Genomic DNA, 18,989 nt, shown 5'->3' on the forward strand with positions numbered 1-18,989 from the left:
TTTGGAACGAGAAACATGTCTGTGATATTGAATATTGATGCAGAGGTGGGTGGGTGGGTGGCTGGGTGGATATGTACCTGGAAAGGTAACCTGTTCTCATTATTCCTCTGCAGTGACATCTCGCCCATCGATGACTCCTGGGCACGAAGCACCTCCATCCCTCTGTGTGTAAAAGATAGTTCAGCTAACTGATAACACACACACAGTATATACAAAGCCACTGGGATGAACTACAGGAACACAGCACACAAAGACAAAAACCCATTCACACTCAACATTGATGTAACACTTTACATGGCTGAGTAGACAGACACAGAAAGACACATCTTACTCATAATGCATACAGAAGTGTCTCAGAGAGGAATATATGCTACTGAGCTACACAAAACCTTGGATCAGGTGGTACTGATGGAACCCTAGTTTGGTAATCCTGGCACCAGAGTAGACCCTAGATTTCTCCCTTATATGGAACCCTCCCTGTGTTTACCAGACACAACCTTGAAGGATCATCATGTTTTTGCCTGGATGACTAACTGACTTTCTCACAATGCTCAGAAGCCTTGCCACTTCAACCAGCAGGCTCTGGACACCAGTCAGTCACACAGCTGTTGTTGACAGATGCTTGTTTGTCCTCCAACCCTTTCTCCCTCCCTCTATCCCTCCCTCCCTCTATCCCTCCCTCTATCCCACCCTCCCTCCCTCCCTCTTCCTGTTGCTCCCTTTATCCCTCTGATGGACCAACCCCTCCCATACACACACCTGTCCAGAGAGACCTCACTGGTGATAGTACTACACACACACTGTCTCTGTCACTCTGCCCCCCACCCTCCCCCCGTCTGGTTCGATTGTCCCTTCTTAACCTGGGCCTCTATGGCCTTCAACTTCCATGTTGGATAACACTGTTAAATCATGTGATTAGGGAGAAACTTATTTTCACATTCACAGTATGAGCCTCAGTTATTTCTTCTTTAAATCTGTTTATGTTTTCAGAAAAGCCGCCCGAGGATTAAGAGGGACTGAAGATCTGTCTCCCCACCTTCACCGCTCCTCCCAGTGCCAGTCTGGTATTATGGCCTTCTGTCACTGTGGCCAACATTCACTCCTGTAGACATGTCTTTCGTTCTAATGAAGCTGGGTTATAGAGACTCTTTCAAAGCGGCAGAACAACTGTATAAACCACTTTTACAGTCATGTCCAGTTTTCTGTGAAATTGGTTTCAGCTTAAAAAAATACCATGTTTTTGACCCAATTCATTTTATGATATGTTATTGACATAGTAACTGTGCTATGTGCATGGATAAGCTGTTTGTGTGTCATCTGTGACGGAACATTTTCAGCTGGCTTAGCCTAGATGTAATCTCCTCCCTGCCTCCTGAACATTCCTCTGCCAGCCTGTCAGTAACAAGCTAACACAGTCACTCACTTCACGGTAGCACGGGAGGATTGGGGGCAGGAAACAGGGCCAAATCAAAATGTCTAAATTGCTGACAGACCACAGATAACACAAACATTTTCAGTTCCGCTACTGAGACACACCAGTTTGACTCTCTACTTCCCCAAACCATCAAACCCACACATTCTATACACTTTGCCACTAGTGCTTTCTTAGTATCATTTCTACACTCTACTATGAGGTCCTGACACAGGTCTCCATCTCCATAACAGTTGTGATCAACTGTAACTAGAGCATCACTGCACAACTGTGTGATCCACACACATAATCAGTGAGGAGTCTTACCCTTCCGGGGTCAGGCAGATGTCCTCCCCATCCTGGCAGACCTCCACGCCTTCCAAGGTGGTCACTCCCATGGTGGGCATAGGGGGCCGAGGAGGTGGTGCAGACGGAGGGGTGCAGCTCCTACAGCACTCTCCCTCCGCCGGCCCCTCAGGGGAGCAGCTGGTCTCCAGGGCGACGCCTGGATGGGCTGTGACGGGGTCCACGTGGGAGGGGTTCTGAGGGTGGAGACTCTGTTGTCAGTAAGGTCGCTTCGTCTGTGGGTCAACACGGGACTGACCTAAAAGACAAGAAACATGTCTCCACTAGTCCACAGCCTCCGGGCTTCTCTGTCTACCAGATACCCCCTATCTGTCTCTCTCTCCCTCCCTCGCCTGCTATCTCTCTCCCTCACTCCCCCTCCCTCTCTCCCTCCACCTCGCTTTCTTTCACTCTCTCCCTCTCTCCCTTTCCCCCTCCCTCTCGCTCTCTCTCTCTCTCTCTCTCCACGGGCAGGGCTTTGCAGTAGTGGGATTGTGGGATTAGCGTCTCTTTCGATTATGGGGGCTGGGTGGGTGACGTCAGCCGGGCCTGCCTTTCACTCTGCCAAGTGGGCACACAGTGCAGGAGATCTAGGGAACATGAAACAGGCACACAATACAGCCCGGCGTTCACTGTGCACTGTTACATTGGCTCAGTGAGTGTAGGTGCGTGCCTGCTCACACGCAGTCTGCTGAGGAGACGTTTCACTCCTTCAGTCAAGACTAGGTAGGCTGTGCCCCCACCACCTCTCTCTCTCACACTATTTCTCTGTCTCTCTCTCCCGGTGTGTGCTGTCACTCTCGTCTGAGTGGATTTGGACAATTCAAGGGAATTAGCCCTGGGATCAAAGGCTCAGTGGTGTGGTGGAGATATATATAGCAGCAGGCAGCAGGAAAGCCATGTCCACTCAAACGCATGTCCACTCACAGCACTGTAATCCCCACAGTACACATCCTGTGGTTCAGGCAGAGAGAGGACCGGCCACTGCCAGTCAACCTGTTTAATGGCCTCACTGATTGATTTTCCAATCACACACCTGTGCAGAAGCCACTGATTGATATGTTAACACTTGATAGTATTAACCTACTTCCCTGATTGATTTACAGTGAGGGAAAAGATATTTGATCCCCTGCTGATTTTGTACGTTTGCCCACTGACAAAGACATGATCAGTCTATAATTTTAATGGTAGGTTTATTTGAACAGTGAGAGACAGAATAACAACAAAAAAATCCAGAAAAACGCATGTCAAAAATGTTATAAATTGATTTGCATTTTAATGAGGGAAATAAGTATTTGACCCCTCTGCAAAACATGACTTAGTACTTGGTGGCAAAACCCTTGTTGGCAATCACAGAGGTCAGACGTTTCTTGTAGTTGGCCACCAGGTTTGCACACATCTCATGAGGGATTTTGTTCCACTCCTCTTTGCAGATCTTCTCCAAGTCATTAAGGTTTCGAGGCTGACGTTTGGCAACTCCAACCTTCAGCTCCCTCCACAGATTTTCTATGGGATTAAGGTCTGGAGACTGGCTAGGCCACTCCAGGACCTTAATGTGCTTCTTCTTGAGCCACTCCTTTGTTGCCTTGGCTGTGTGTTTTGGGTCATTGTCATGCTGGAATACCCATCCACGACCCATATTCAACGCCCTGGCTGAGGGAAGGAGGTTCTCACCCAAGATTTGACGGTACATCGTCCCTTTGATGCGGTGAAGTTGTCCTGTCCCCTTAGCAGAAAAACACCCCCAAAGCATAATGTTTCCACCTCCATGTTTGACAGTGGGGATGGTGTTCTTGGGGTCATGGGCAGCATTCCTCCTCCTACAAACACGGCGAGTTGAGTTGATGCCAAAGAGCTCGATTTTGGTCTCATCTGACCACAACACTTTCACCCAGTTCTCCTCTGAATCATTCAGATGTTCATTGGCAAACTTCAGACGGCCCTGTATATGTGCTTTCTTGAGCAGGGGGACCTTGCGGACGCTGCAGGATTTCAGTCCTTCACGGCGTAGTGTGTTACCAATTGCTTTCTTGGTGACTATGGTCCCAGCTGCCTTGAGATCATTGACAAGATCCTCCCGTGTAGTTCTGGCCTGATTCCTCACCGTTCTCATGATCATTGCAACTCCACGAGGTGAGATCTTGCATGGAGCATCAGGCCGAGGGAGATTGACAGTTATTTTGTGTTTCTTCCATTTGCGAATAATCGACCATGTTGTCACCTTCTCACCAAGCTGCTTGGCGATGGTCTTGTAGCCCATTCCAGCCTTGTGTAGGTCTACAATCTTGTCCCTGACATCCTTGGAGAGCTCTTTGGTCTTGGCCATGGTGGAGAGTTTGGAATCTGATTGATTGATTGCTTCTGTGGACAGGTGTCTTTTATACAGGTAACAAACTGAGATTAGGAGCACTCCCTTTAAGAGTGTGCTCCTAATCTCAGCTCGTTACCTGTATAAAAGACACTTGAGAGCCAGAAATCTTTCTGATTGAGAGGGGGTCAAATACTTATTTCCCTCATTAAAATGCAAATCAATTTATAACATTTTTGACATGCGTTTTTCTGGATTTGTTTTTGTTATTCTGTCTCTCACTGTTCAAATAAACCTACCATTAAAATTATAGACTGATCATGTCTTTGTCAGTGGGCAAACGTACAAAATCAGCAGGGGATCAAATACTTTTTTCCCTCACTGTATTTAGTACAGCAGTAGATCAAAAAAATATGTTTTACTTAACCTAGATAATTGTTTGTACAGTTTGTCAACTTTGGTGTCTATTTCAGGCCTTATGGCATTTTTCAAGGATGAGCATAAGCGCATTAAAAGGGGAGAAGACCACTATAAGTCTGGCCATGTGGAGAAGTGCAGGTGAAACTTACCAGTTTGGTCAGGGCCAGCCTGAGGGATAAAGTTTATCCTGTGTCGGTGAATGTAGCTATTAAGTTTGAGCATCTTAGCAATACAATGTGTTCTATACAGCTGTCAACATTCTACAAGGAAATAAACACTTAATCAATTATACTGTATAATCATTAACCAGATTAACCTGGATACCAGACTTCAATGAGCGATAACTCAGTTCTAGAATGTTGTCATTGATGAGGATGAATCAAAAAATCTATTAACATTCAGAATTGACTTTGTTTAGACATCCAGCCTGTATTGTAGTTTCATGACCAGAGACAAATCTTCAAAGGCACAGTATTTATTTATTCAGAGCGGTACATGCGGTAACGTTTTACTTGCAGCAACATAACATAATATGTCATAACAGCTGACATAACTTGTCATTACATGGTCATAACACTGTCATGGCACATACAGTGTATTTAGACCTGTTGTGAAATATATTGCATTATTTTATGGCTGGTTATGACTCCAAGCTACATAAGAGTGTAAAACCCACAAAAACTACCACAGTAGTTATTTTATGGCTGGTTATGACACCTACATAGGAGTGTCAAAACCCAAAAAACGTACCACACAAGGCAAAACATTCCATTACACCATAGCCTACGTGTCAACTGTAGGTTTATGTTATATGTACAGTTCCTTCAGAAAGTATTCAGACCCCTTGACTTTTTTCACATTTTGTTACGTTACAGCCTTATTCTAGAATTGATTAAATAGTTGTTGTTTTTTCCCTCATCAATCTACACACAATACACCATAATGACAAAGCAAAAACAGGTTGTTAGAAATGTTTGCTAATTTATAAAAAATACAAAATAAAATATCACATTTACATAAGTATTCAGAGCCTTTACTTAGTACTTTGTTGAAGCACCTTTGGCAGCGATTACAGCATCGAGTCTTCTTGGGTATGACGCTACAAGCTTGGCACACCTGTATTTGGGGAGTTTCTCCCATTCTTCTCTGCAGATCCTCTCAAACTCTGTCAGGTTGGATGGGGAGCTATTTTCAGGTCTCTCCAGAGATGATCGATGGGGTTCAAGTCCGGGCTCTGGCTGGGCCACTCAAGGACATTCAGAGACTTGTCCCGAAGCCACTCCTGCGTTGTCTTGGCTGTGTGCTTAGGGTCATTGTCCTGTTGGAAGGTGAACTTTAGCCCCAGTCTGAGGTCCTGAGCACTCTGGAGCAGGTTTTCATCAAGGATCTCTCTGTACTTTGCGCCGTTCATCTTTGCCTTGATCCTGACTAATCTCCTTGTCCCTGCCGCTGAAAAACATCCCCACAGCATGATGCTGCCACCACCATGCTTCACCGTAGGGACGGGGCCAGGTTTCCTCCAGACGTGACGCTTGGCATTCAGGACAAAGAGTTCAATCATGGTTACATCAGACCAGAGAATCTTGTTTCTCATGGTCTGAGAGTCTTTAGCTGCCTTTTGGCAAACTCAAAGTGGGTTGTCATGTGCCTTTTACTGAGGAGTGCCTTCCGTCTGGCCACTCTACCATAAAGGCCTGATTGGTGGAGTGCTGCAGAGATCGTTGTCCTTCTGGAAGGTTCTCCCATCTCCACAGAGGAACTCTAGAGCTTGGTCAGAGTGACCATTGGGTTCTTGGTCACCTCCCTGACCAATGCCCTTCTCCCCCGATTGCTCAATTTGGCCTGGCGGCCAGCTCTAGGAAGGGTCTTGGTGGTTCCAAACTTCTTCCATTTAAGAATGATGGAGGTCACTGTGTTCTTGGGGACCTTCAATGCTGCAGAAATGTTTTGGTACCCTTCCCCAGATCTGTGCCTTGACAGAATCCTGTCTCGTTGCTCTACGGAGAATTCCTTCGACCTCATGGCTTGGTTTTTGCTCTGACATGTACTGTCAACTGTGGGACTTTATATAGACAGGTGTGTGCCTTTCCAAATCATGTCCAATCAAGTGAATTTACTACAGGTGGACTCCAATCAAGTTGTAGAAACATCTCAAGGATGACCAATGGAAACAGGACGCAGCTGAACTCAATTTCGAGTCTCATAGCAAAGGGTCTGAATACTTATGTAAATAAGGATGACTGATATAAGGGCCTGTACATGATAGGCCTATCTGGCTTATATGATTATGATGGTCATAATGCTTCTTGACCGTGTCATAAAGTGTTTTTTCTTAGTCCAAGTAAAGTGACACAGGTTGGTCATAACGGAAATATATGGGTCATGACAGTGTTATGACCATATTATGACAGGTTAACAAGTTATGTCAGCTGTTATGACATGGTTATGACCATTTTATAGGATCCTTCCCACTATATGATTGATTTGTCAAGTAATAAAAACCCAAGTTATCAATTAAAGGTTTATGTAAAAATAGCACTTGTCCTCGTGATAATTACAGATTATTAAATATTCTACAGCTTTGATGTCATCAATCAAATCAAACTTTATTTATATAGCAGATTTCTTACAACAAATGCATTCCAAGGTGTTCAAAGTCATGCATTGAAAGGCATGTGGCACCTTCCTCTTGGCAGGTCTCTATAGGTGACCAGGGGATTCCCTCTACCACAGGGGTGTCAAACGTCCGGCCCGCGGGCCGGATCAGGCCCGCAAACGGGTTTAATCCGGCCCGCGAGTTGATTAAAAATAATAATAATAATAATAATAATAATAATAATAATAATTTTGTAAAGTATAAAAATGCGCTGCAATTTTACAATAAAATAAACTGCTGTTCCAATTGCGTCCACTGGATGGCGCAATAGCAATTGTGTTAAGCAAGCAAACTGTTTATACCGGGGCAGAGCAAGTAGGTCAAGCACGTGCAGCCAATGAGCTACTTTGTTTTGCCCGCGATATTTATTACGGCTTCTACTTTTAACATGATGTGCTTTGGCACCCTCATTGCCCCAATATGTCTCTGTCAAAAAAGAGAAAAGTGGACGCAGAGTGCAGAGTGTTCCAAGAAAAATGGTCATCCTATTTATTCACGGAATTGAATGGGAAAGCTGTATGTTTGGTGTGTTCAGAGCATGTTGCAGTGCTGAAAGAATATAACCTTCGTCGCCACTATGTGAGTCTTCATGCCGACAAATATGACAACTTTCAATGACAGCGGAGATGAGAGAAGGTGAATGAACTGTTGGCGGGTCTGAAGAAACAGCAGTCTGTGTTTACTCACAGCCGAGACATCAGTGACGCTGCAGTGAAAGCTAGCTACCTCATTGCTAATGAAATCGCAGTGGCTTCAAAACCATTTAGTGAGGGTGAATTTGTAAAAACATGCATGATGAAGGCAGCGGAGATTGTGTGCCCTGAAAAGCGGCAGGCTTTTGCAAATATCAGCCTGACAAGAAACACAGTTGCAGACAGGATTTCCGATCTTTCAGTGGATTTGGACAGCCAGTTGAAGCAAAAGTAAAGTCATTTATTGCGTTTTCGGTTGCAATTGATGAAAGCACGGACATTACAGATGTTGCACAACTGGCCATTTTCATCCGCGGAGTTGATGACACATTGACCGTCACCGAGGAGTTCGTGGAGTTGGTGCCGATGACAGATACAACGACAGCAGCTGATATTTTTACCGCAGTCGCCGGGCGCGCTGGACAGGGTCGGAGTGGACTGATCCCGCGCTGTCAGCCTGGCTACAGATGGTGCGCCCTCAATGATCGGGGAAAAAAGCAGGCGTTGTGACAAAGTTCAGAGAGAAAGTGCAATCTGCAAATGGAGGACGTGATTTTTTGACTTTTCACTGTATTTTGCACCAGGAGGCTTTGTGTTGCAAGTCATTAAAGATGGATAACGTCATGAAGGTGGTCATCCAAACTGTTAATTTCATCCGATCCAGAAGCCTGAATCACCGTCAGTTTGACAGCCTTCTCAGAGAGAAAGACCACATCTATGGCCTGCCATACCACACTGAGGTAAGATGGTTAAGCCGAGGTGCTGTGCTGAGGCGTTTCTTTGATTTACGAGAAGAAATTGAACAGTTCATGGAAGAAAAGGGCAAACCAGTGTTAGAATTTCATTCCGCAGAATGGATGCAGGACCTTGCATTTATGGTGGATGTTACAGAGCACCTGAATAACTTGAACAAACAGCTGCAAGGGCGCAACAAAGTTGTCACGCTGTATTATGACAGCATACGTTCTTTCAAGTTGAAGCTGTCATTGTGGGAGACGCAACTTGCCGGTGGTGATGCAGCTCACTTCCCCTGTCTGAAAAATGTGTGCGCGACCCAACATGTGGCAGACATGAAGCGGTTCAAAGATAAAATAACGGGACTGTTACGGGAGTTTGAGCAACGCTTTCAGATGTATGTTTATATGTTTTTATGTTGATGTGCTATTATTTTTAATTGATTTGATTTGATTTGTATATTTAACCTATTCTTGACTCTGTGGTTCTTGCACTTGTTTGGGGAACAGGATTTCATTATTTTTATCTACATTTCTGCCTGAGAAATGACACCCTGATATAGTTCTGTGATCTGTGATATACTTCTGTGAATCACTGAGGCATTGTGTGTTTGTGTGTTCTTTGTCCTCAGAACTTTCAAATAACTTGAGGTGTTTTATGATTAATAGTGATGTTGTGCTTTTGGACACTGTCCTCAGGCTCCAGCTTTATGTTTATATGTTTTTATGTTGATGTGCTATTGTTTTTAATTGTTTTTATGTTATTTGTATATTTAACCTATTCTTGACTCTGTGGTTCTTGCACTTGTTTGGGGAACAGGATTTCATTATTTTTATCTACATTTCTGCCTGAGAAATGACACCCTGATATAGTTCTGTGATCTGTGATATACTTCTGTGAATCACTGAGGCATTGTGTGTTTGTGTGTTCTTTGTCCTCAGAACTTTCAAATAACTTGAGGTGTTTTATGATTAATAGTGATGTTGTGCTTTTGGACACTGTCCTCAGGCTCCAGCTTTATGTTTATATGTTTTAATGTTGATGTGCTATTGTTTTTAATTGATTTTATTTTATTTGTATATTTAACCTATTCTTGACTCTGTGGTTCTTGCACTTGTTTGGGGAACAGGATTTCATTATTTTTATCTACATTTCTGCCTGAGAAATTACACCTGATATAGTTCTGTGATCTGTGAAACAGTTCTGTTAATCACTGAGGCATTGTGTGTTTGTGTGTTCTTTGTCCTCAGAACTTTCAAATAACTTGAGGTGTTTTATGTTGTGCTTTTGGACACTGTCCTCAGGCTCCAGCTTTATGTTTATATGTTTTTATGTTGATGTGCTATTGTTTTTAATTGATTTTATTTTATTTGTATATTTAACCTATTCTTGACTCTGTGGTTCTTGCACTTGTTTGGGGAACAGGATTTCATTATTTTTATCTACATTTCTGCCTGAGAAATGACACCCTGATATAGTTCTGTGATCTGTGAAACAGTTCTGTTAATCACTGAGGCATTGTGTGTTTGTGTGTTCTTTGTCCTCAGAACTTTCAAATAACTTGAGGTGTTTTATGTTGTGCTTTTTGGACACTGTCCTCAGGCTCCAGCTTTATGTTTATATGTTTTTATGTTGATGTGCTATTGTTTTTAATTGTTTTTATTTTATTTGTATATTTAACCTATTCTTGACTCTGTGGTTCTTGCACTTGTTTGGGGAACAGGATTTCATTATTTTTATCTACATTTCTGCCTGAGAAATGACACCCTGATGTAGTTCTGTGATCTGTGAAACAGTTCTGTTAATCACTGAGGCATTGTGTGTTTGTGTGTTCTTTTTCTTTAGAATTTTCAAATAAACTTGACGTGTTTTATGATTAAATAGTGATGTTGTGCTTGTACTATTTTGGACACACTGTCCTCAGGCTCCAGCTTTATGTTGTATGTTGATCGTATTAAAACAAAGAAAACAATCTGAAGTTGTTGTTTTTAAGTTATATATACCATGATTTTTCCGGTCCGGCCCACTTGGGAATAGATTTTCCTCCATGTGGCCCCTGAGCTAAAATGAGTTTGACACCCCTGCTCTACCACATGCGAAGTGTAGCCATGCAGCCTATTTTGGCGGTTCACAATATCGGCCGTACGGATGTGGAACGCAAGAAAAGAAAGCCAGCTGTGCTCAACCAGGTCCAGTCAGTGGAGGACCTATACCCGGTCGAAGACTACAACCCTCTGTCCCAAGAGCCCACAGTGGAGGATCTTCAGTGGCTAAGGAACCGTCTCCTGGGCAGGTTCAATGGGATGGCATGTCTCCTTGAACCTGAGCCAGAACAACCGCTACCCTACCAGCCATCCCTGTCTGTACAGGACATTGTTAAAAAAACAAGGGCACCTGGCTGGGCATGCAGGCATCCTGGCTGGCATGGCGCTGTCAGTGGTGGACCAACAGGAGGCCATACGGCAGGCAACAGTTGGACAGCGGACCAACACCAGCTGGCACACCATGAGGAGAGGGCGGTTGACGGGCAGCAATTATGGAGCAGTGGTTAGGGCCAAGCGCGTTACTCCGTCGCTACTAAAAAGGGTCCTCAGATCACAGTCGTTGGATGGGGTGTTGTCTGTAAAGTGGGGCATAGATAACAAAGAGGAGGGCACCAGACCATCCGGTGAGGCATCAAGGAAATTGGCTTCAGGGATGGATGTGCAGGAGTCAGGGCTTTGGGTAACAGGGTCTGGGATCCTGGGTGCCTCACCGGATGGTCTAGTGGGCACCACAGCAGTGGTGGAGGTCAAGTGTCCCTATGGTGCCACGGACCTTAACATTGAAGAGGTATCCACTTACAGAGGTCGGAAAATGATCAAATGCACGTGTGCTTATCGTAGTCGTGGTTACAATCGGGTACATAACACAGAACCATCCTTGCTTCTGATCGGTTAGCTAGTTCGCTACAAAGGCAGAGGGTAATTTACACAATTCTAGTAATACAAAAAAATGCTAGGGTAGCTAGCTGGCAACAGACCAACAGAAAACACAGGTATAAATGCACAGGGGATAATGGGGAAAATGGGAAACACCTGGAGGGGGTGGAGAGAAGAACAAGACAGGTGAAACAGATCAGGGTGTGACAATCTATTCTATACCTTATGTCATGCCTTATTAGAATGGTTTTATTGATAATATCTGTTGGAAAAAAGTTTCGATGTTGCCACACACATACCTACTTATTAACAAAATTATTCAGAAATATTATCCTGCCAACCACTAAATGAAGAAGTTTTTTAATAAAAACATACATTCAAATTGTACCTTTTGTAATGACCACCCAGAAATGGTGTTGCATCTTTTTTGACATTGTATTCATGTAAGGAATCTGTGGCAAGACATCAGTAGATTTATAACTGTCGCGACTTCCTCCGAAGCTGCCTCCTCTTCTGGTTCGGGCAGGCTTCGGCGTTCTAGCCACTGCCGCTACTCATCTCATCATTCCATTTGTTTTGTCTTGTCTATTATACACACCTGGTTCATATCCCCTCATTAGTACGTGTATAAGTGTTCCCTCTGCCCCCTTGTCCTTGTGGGTGATTGTTTAGTGTGAGGAGAGTGGAGCTCGGTTGAGCGCCGTGTATTTTGTATTGCCGGGGTATATTTTCCCGGTGTGCCTGTTTAGTTCCAGTGCGCCTGTTTTGCGCACTGGACTGTTTGACGCAATTCTACGTAACTCTGTATTCCGGAATAAACTCTGTATTCTGTGATTTATCCTCCTGCGCCTGACTCCTTCAAAGCACCCATCACAATAACCGAACACATTTATGAAGATTTTACACTATTATGGAGAGATGTACTGCTTGGATTCTTTACCTACGATAGAAATAAGTTGAAACAATTTTATGTAATTAATTTCATTATTGTTTTGGCCAAATTTCATATTTACAAATGTACATTTACAAACAAAACACTTCATTTTCTTACCTTAGAGAAGACATTGAACTATATTTTAAGACAATTAAATACTCTACCAACAAAAAAGCTGTTAGAATTCTAAACGTGTATGCCCCTTAAGGTCAATATGTAATGTGATATTGTACCCCTTAGCCCAATTGTCCTTTGTATATTCTTGATATATACTTGTGTTCCCCCGTGTACTTTTTGTATTGATTTGTTGACGCTTTTTTTCCCAAAAATATTAAATACATTTAAATGTAAAAACCGAGATGGATTAGCATCATAGCAGCAGCACTAGCTGTAACCTATCCACAATTGCAGTTTTCTGAGTTTGCCTTTAAAATAAAAGCCCGCGTAAAAACGCTATGCGTATGATACGAAATCAATATTTTTTTGCAGCTTTGCATAGTGCATAATGTAAAAATTATGTTTTAAATATATATAACTACATTATAACTATATATTGTTCAAGGATGCAATTCTGAAATGTATGTTTAAGAAAAGTCTTACTGTATTTTTGTTGTATTGCACAAACAAATTGCACTTTACAGCAAAAACGATCGATGTGTGTCCATAAAACCAGGGTTCAGTCTACTCACTAGAGTCTCTGGAATACAAATCAGATGAGTTTCAACAAAAAGCTACAGACAGACCCTACTGAGTATTACCTACAATACTTTTGCTGCGGCACCCAGAATAGTTTTTGCTCTATAAGCCAATATGTATTCCATATACAGTGATTCACATTGGGGGCATTTATTTGACCGCAATGTAATGCAAATGTCACTTAAATATGAACAAATATGAAGTATTTTTCATATATCATTAATAAATACAGGTTATTGACACTTTTCTACTAATACGTGGGGAAATTTATTTAGAACGTTTCCGAAATTCCGCGAACCGGAAGTACATTTTTTGTATCGCTGACGGACGCTGATGCTAGATAGCTAGCTAGCTAGCTAGCCTGAAACTTTCGGAATTATTATTTCGTAGATTTTTATTTGTAAACAATTTCAAATGGATATAGAGGGTGGTACATATGAACCAGGATTCGTTGGGATCCGATTTTGTCAAGAATGGTAAGAGCGCATGGCTATAAAGAAGTTAGAAGATGCATAACTAACGTTAGTAAGTTAGTAGCTAGATAACGTTATGCCTGCTAGCTAAAGACTAGCTAGGAGCTATGTCATCTTGTCGCTATCTTCTTCTCTGACAGGACCAGGATAGTCTACCTAGCTATAATGTTATAACAAAATTGTTCCATTCTGTTTCAGCAACAACATGTTGTATCCCAAAGAAGACAAGGAGAATCGCATCCTGCTCTATGCAGTAAGTGTCATGACTGGTGTTCATTCATACCCACTCCAAATGGCTTAGCTAGCTAGTTTCATGCACTACCGTATTGGTTTGGAAGTGTTTGGGCATTCAATTGTTTAACAAGTAAATGCATGAATGTAGTAGCCATTTTTGAATGTTGTGTGTTTCTCAACAGTGCAGAAACTGTGACTATCAACAAGAAGCAGACAACAGCTGCATCTATGTCAACAAGATCACCCACGAGGTTGAGTAAGTCAAATCAAATGTTATTTGTCACATACACGTGTTTAACAGATGTTATAGCGGGTGTAGCGAAATGCTTGTGCTTCTAGCTCCTACAGTGCAGTAATATATAACAAGTATTATCTAACAATTTCACAACATATACCCAATACACACAAAACTAGTAAGGAATGGAATTTAAGAAAATATACAGATATATTGTCAAGCAATGACAGAGCGGCATGGACTAAGATACAGTAGAATATTATAGAATAGAATGCAGTATATACATATGAGATGAGTAGTGCAAGATATGTAAACATTATTAAAGTGACTAGTGTTCCATTTCTTAAAGTGGCCAGTGATTTCCATAGGCAGCAGCAGCCTCTAATGTGCTAGTGATGGCTATTTAACAGTCTGATGGCCTTGAGATAAAAGCTGTTTTTCATTCTCTCGGTCCCAGCTTTGATGCACCTGTACTGACCTCGCCTTCTGGATGATAGCGGGGTGAACAGGCAGTGGCTCGGGTGGTTGATGTCCTTGATGATCTTTTTGGCCTTCCTGTGACATCGGGTGCTGTATGTGTCTTGGAGGGCGGGTAGTTTGCCCCCGGTAATGCGTTCGGCAGACCGCACCACCCTCTGGAGAACCCTGCGGTTGCGGGCGGTGCAGTTGCCGTACCAGGCGGTGATAAAGCCTGACAGGATGGTCTCAATTCTGCATCTGTAAAAGTTTGTGAGGGTTTTAGGTGCCAAGCCAAATTACTTCAGCCTCCTGAGGTTGAAGAGGCTCTGTTGCGCCTTCTTCACCACACTGTCTGCGTGGGTGGACCATTTCAGTTTGTCAGTGATGTGTACGCCAAGGAACTTGAAGCTTTCCACCTTTTCCACTGCGGTCCCGTCGATGTGGATAGGGGGGTGCACCCTCTGCTGTTTCCTGAAGTCCACGATCATCTCCTTTGTTTTGTTGACATTGAGTGAGAGGTTATTTTCCTGGCACCACACTCCCAGAGCCCTCACCTCCTCCCTGCTTGCGGTCTCGTCATTGTTGGTAATCAAGCCTACTACTGTTGTGTAATCTGCAAACTTGATGATTGAGTTGGAGGCGTGCTTGGCCACGCAGTCATGGGTGAACAGGGAGTACAGGAGGGGGCTGAGCGCGCACCCTTGTGGGGCCCCAGTGTTGAGGATCAGCGAAGTGGAGATGTTGTTTCCTACCTTCACCCCCCGGGGGAGGCCCGTCAGGAAGTCCAGGACCAAGTTGCACAGGGTGGGGTTCAGACCCAGGGCCTCGAGCTTAATGATGAGCTTGGAGGGTACTATGGTGTTGAATGCTGAGCTGTAGTCAATGAACAGCATTCTTACATAGGTATTCCTCTTGTCCAGATGGGATAGGGCAGTGTGCAGTGTGATGGCGTTTGCATCGTCTGTGGATCTATTGGGGTGGTAAGCAAATTGAAGTGGGTCTAGGGTGACAGGTAAGGTAGAGGTGATATGATCCTTTACTAGTCTCTCAAAGCACTTCATGATGACAGAGGTGAGTGCTACAGGGCGATAGTCATTTAGTTCAGTTACCTTTGCTTTCTTGGGTACAGGAACAATGGTGGCCATCTTGAAGCATGTGGGAACAGTAGACTGGGAAAGGGAGAGATTGAATATGTCCATAAACACACCAGCCAGCTAGTCCTTAGCACGGGTATTTCCTGTTTGAGTTTCTGCCTATAGAAAGGGAGGAGCAAAATGGAGTCGTGGTCAGATTTGCTGAAAGGAGGGCGGGGGAGGGCCTTATAACCATCCCGGAAGTTCGAATAGCAATGGTCGAGGATTTTGGCAGCGCGAGTACAACAGTCGATATGTTGATAGAACTTCGGCAGCCTAGTCCACAAATTGCTTTGTTAAAATCCCCGGCATTTGATTGTGAGATATTGTAGGTCGGGTGAACAAAAGGACTCGAGTTCCTGTATGTTACTACAATTACACCATGAGTCGTTAATCATGAAACACACACCTCCGCCCTTCTGCTTCCCGGAGAGATATTTATTCCTGTCTGCGCGATGAACTGAGAACCCCTCTGGCTGGACCGAATTCGACAGAATATTCCAAGAGAGCCATGTTTCCGTGAAACAAAGTATGTTACAGGCCTTGATGTCTCTCTGGAAAGAAATCCTTGCCCGGAGTTCGTCGACCTTGTTAACCAGAGACTGAACATTAGCGAGTAGTATACTTGGAAGCGGTGGGTGGTGTGCGCGCCTCCTAAGTCGAACCAGCAGGCCGCTCCGAGTGCCTCTCCTACGCCGCCAATGTTTTGGGTCAGCTACTGGAATCAGTTCAGTTGCCCTGGGGAGAGCAAACAAAGGATCTGCTTCGGGAAAGTCGTATTCCTGGTCGTAATGCTGGTGAGTTACCGCCACTCTGATATCCAATAGTTTTCCCCGGCTGTATGTAATGACACAAAACACTTTCTGAGCTAATAATGTACAAAATAATACATTTAAAAAATAAAGAAATACTGCAAAGTTTCCTAAGAGCTAGTCGCCAGGCCGCCATCTTCGTCGGCGCCAGGTAAAAAAAAAAAAAAAAGGTTATCCCTATTTCTTATGCTCAGACACTCAAATATACCTCTGTCATGGGCAATTAGGTCATCTCTCTCTCATTTGAGTCTGCTCCCTGTCTCCCTCTCCCGCTGAGTCTGACTCGCTAGTAGGCCTACTAGCAAGTGGAGGTGCCGGTGGTGATGCTGAACTGGCGGGATTAGAATCGCCATCAGGAACAGTTTGCCCCTCACTCCTCTCCTCCGGCACTGACAGTTCTCTGGCTCGTTCTGGGTTTGATTCACCATCTTTCTCTGGATCTTTGGACTTGAAAAATGTCAAACTCAATTGCCTTTTCTTATAAAAAAAATGTATTTTGCTTTCCCACAATTACAATTCTGTAAGGAGACGACTAAACTAGACTACGTGACGTGATTACATAGGGACCTATTCACTAGCTGACCACCACTACCAAGACCTGTGTCGAGATCAGTTACTTACCCCACTGGCCCTCCCCATAACCTCTATGTACAAATAAGAGAGCAGGTCTGGAATCCGTGTGGCAGGATAGGATAATTACATAGAAGGATCACCGCGCTTTTACATGATGGTCTTTCTGGGGGGCGGGAGAAATAACGAGGAGGCAACTTGATTTAATGCTGATCGCTTTTATTAGAATATCTACAGTGCGAATAGTTAAATAATTAATAAATCATGTCGCGAGAGGTACCGGATCTGGGCAAATAAGTGCCAGAACAAACAAAGTCAAATCTGAGAGGTGCCGGATCCTGTTCCGGCCGGATCCGGCTCAAATTAAGCACTGCTCATCTCTCTCTCACACCTCTCTGTCTCTTCTCTCTCTCTGTCTCTTCTCTCTCTCTGTCTCCTCTCTCTGTCTCTTCTCTCTCTGTCTCTTCTCTGTCTCTTCTCTGCCTCTCTCTTCTCTGTCTATTCTCTCTGTCTCTTCTCTCTGTCGCACCTCTCTGTCTCTTCTCGCTCTCATCTGTCTCACCTCTCGGTCTCACCTCTCTGTCTCTTCTCTCCTCAGTGAGCTGACTCAGATCATTGCAGATGTGTCCCAGGATCCAACGCTACCTCGGACAGAAGATCACCCCTGCCCAAAGTGAGGGTGAACAACACAAACACACTCAAACAAACCCTCTTTCTCCATCTCCCTCCTCTAGCTCTCTGAAATCAGGCAATTTCTCCACACTATTTCTATTCACAAACTATCTCTATCAATTCAAAATAATTTACAGAAACTTCCAGATAAATCTAAAATGTATCTTGTCCCTCTCTTTTCAGGTGCGGCCACAAGGAGGCAGTGTTTTTCCAGTCTCACAGTATGAAGGCTGAGGTACGTTGCAGTTTTTTCATCATAGAACATCCTCTGTCCCCAAAGAGTTGCTAAATTTAGAAATACTCGAGTGTTCTAGAGTCCACTGAGCTATATGGAGACATTGGTATGTGGTGTATATGAAAGTTACTGCTTTATTTTCTATGTAGGATGCCATGAGGCTGTACTATGTCTGCACGGCCCCTCACTGTGGACACCGCTGGACGGAGTGAGGAAGAGGAGGACTGATGTATGCATCCACAGTCTCTGCTGTTGCCCAACAGGCCACTATGTCTCACTGGGGTTCACTGTGGCTTAAATCAGAAAGACTGATGGTTATGTGGGTCTAAAATATTCTGCCAAATCGGACATTTTATTTACAGGAATACTAACTTTGTGTGTTAGTTCTTCATCATCTTGTTGGAGTGTACGTAGAGGCACTGCTAAGATTTGTGTGGACCATTTAAATCCCATTTATTATCTTGTGGAGGAACACCTGTTGGGACATAATTGTGTTAATGTATTGGCTCTAGTACTTTTTACAGGTATTTGTATTGTTAGTTTTTTTTAGAACTCAGAAATTAAAAAAAGTCAAACTTTTGTTGTGAAATGCTTCTGTTTTCTTTCAAAAAAAACTTGATTGAAAGACTTCTCTAAAACTTTGCATGCCACTGTTGTATAGTTGAAATATTTCCTGATTTTCCATGGTTACACTATCGTGTGACCCGATCTCTGTTGCAATACTTGCCACCCCAAAAAAAGAGCTGAAATATATATTTTATAGTTGGACATATGAAAATGTTCCTATTTAGTGGTGTAGCTTTGACTTCACTTTTTTTTTTTTTAATCTAGGCCTATCTGTTTGGCCACTGCAGTGTATTTCCCAATGTGTGTATTTTTTGCAATGAGTTTTAGACCCACTGAGGGTTTTATAGTGTCATTGAGAAAAGCACGTAGAACATGTAATAACCCGCTGGAGAAACAGTCCACACCCCCTTTAACAATATGTTGTTAACAAGTCACTTATTCTGAGGAACATCAAGGAAACTGCCTCTAGCGACCAAATCAA

At 43.5% G+C, this 18,989-nt stretch overlaps 1 protein-coding gene across 1 annotated transcript; it reads left to right on the plus strand.

Moving 5' to 3' along the window:
* Positions 1-13,432: 13,432 nt before the first annotated feature.
* On the plus strand, positions 13,433-18,520 carry LOC121567034 (DNA-directed RNA polymerase II subunit RPB9). Its single transcript, XM_041876973.1, has 6 exons — positions 13,433-13,594; positions 13,790-13,844; positions 14,008-14,081; positions 17,633-17,707; positions 17,890-17,941; positions 18,091-18,520. Exons 1-6 carry the CDS (start codon positions 13,533-13,535, stop codon positions 18,151-18,153), a joined length of 381 nt encoding a protein of 126 aa, XP_041732907.1. The 5' UTR covers positions 13,433-13,532; the 3' UTR covers positions 18,154-18,520.
* Positions 18,521-18,989: the final 469 nt, after the last annotated feature.

Source organism: Coregonus clupeaformis, chromosome 5, assembly GCF_020615455.1.
Source record: "Coregonus clupeaformis isolate EN_2021a chromosome 5, ASM2061545v1, whole genome shotgun sequence".
Lineage (NCBI taxonomy): Eukaryota > Metazoa > Chordata > Actinopteri > Salmoniformes > Salmonidae > Coregonus > Coregonus clupeaformis.

Coding starts and splice junctions, on each gene's coding strand:
- LOC121567034 (XM_041876973.1), top strand. CDS start 13,533: ATGGATATAGAGGGTGGTACATATGAACCAGGATTCGTTGGGATCCGA. Junction 13,845..14,007: donor ATCGCATCCTGCTCTATGCA/GTAAGTGTCATG, acceptor GTTTCTCAACAG/TGCAGAAACTGTGACTATCA. Junction 17,708..17,889: donor GAAGATCACCCCTGCCCAAA/GTGAGGGTGAAC, acceptor CTCTCTTTTCAG/GTGCGGCCACAAGGAGGCAG.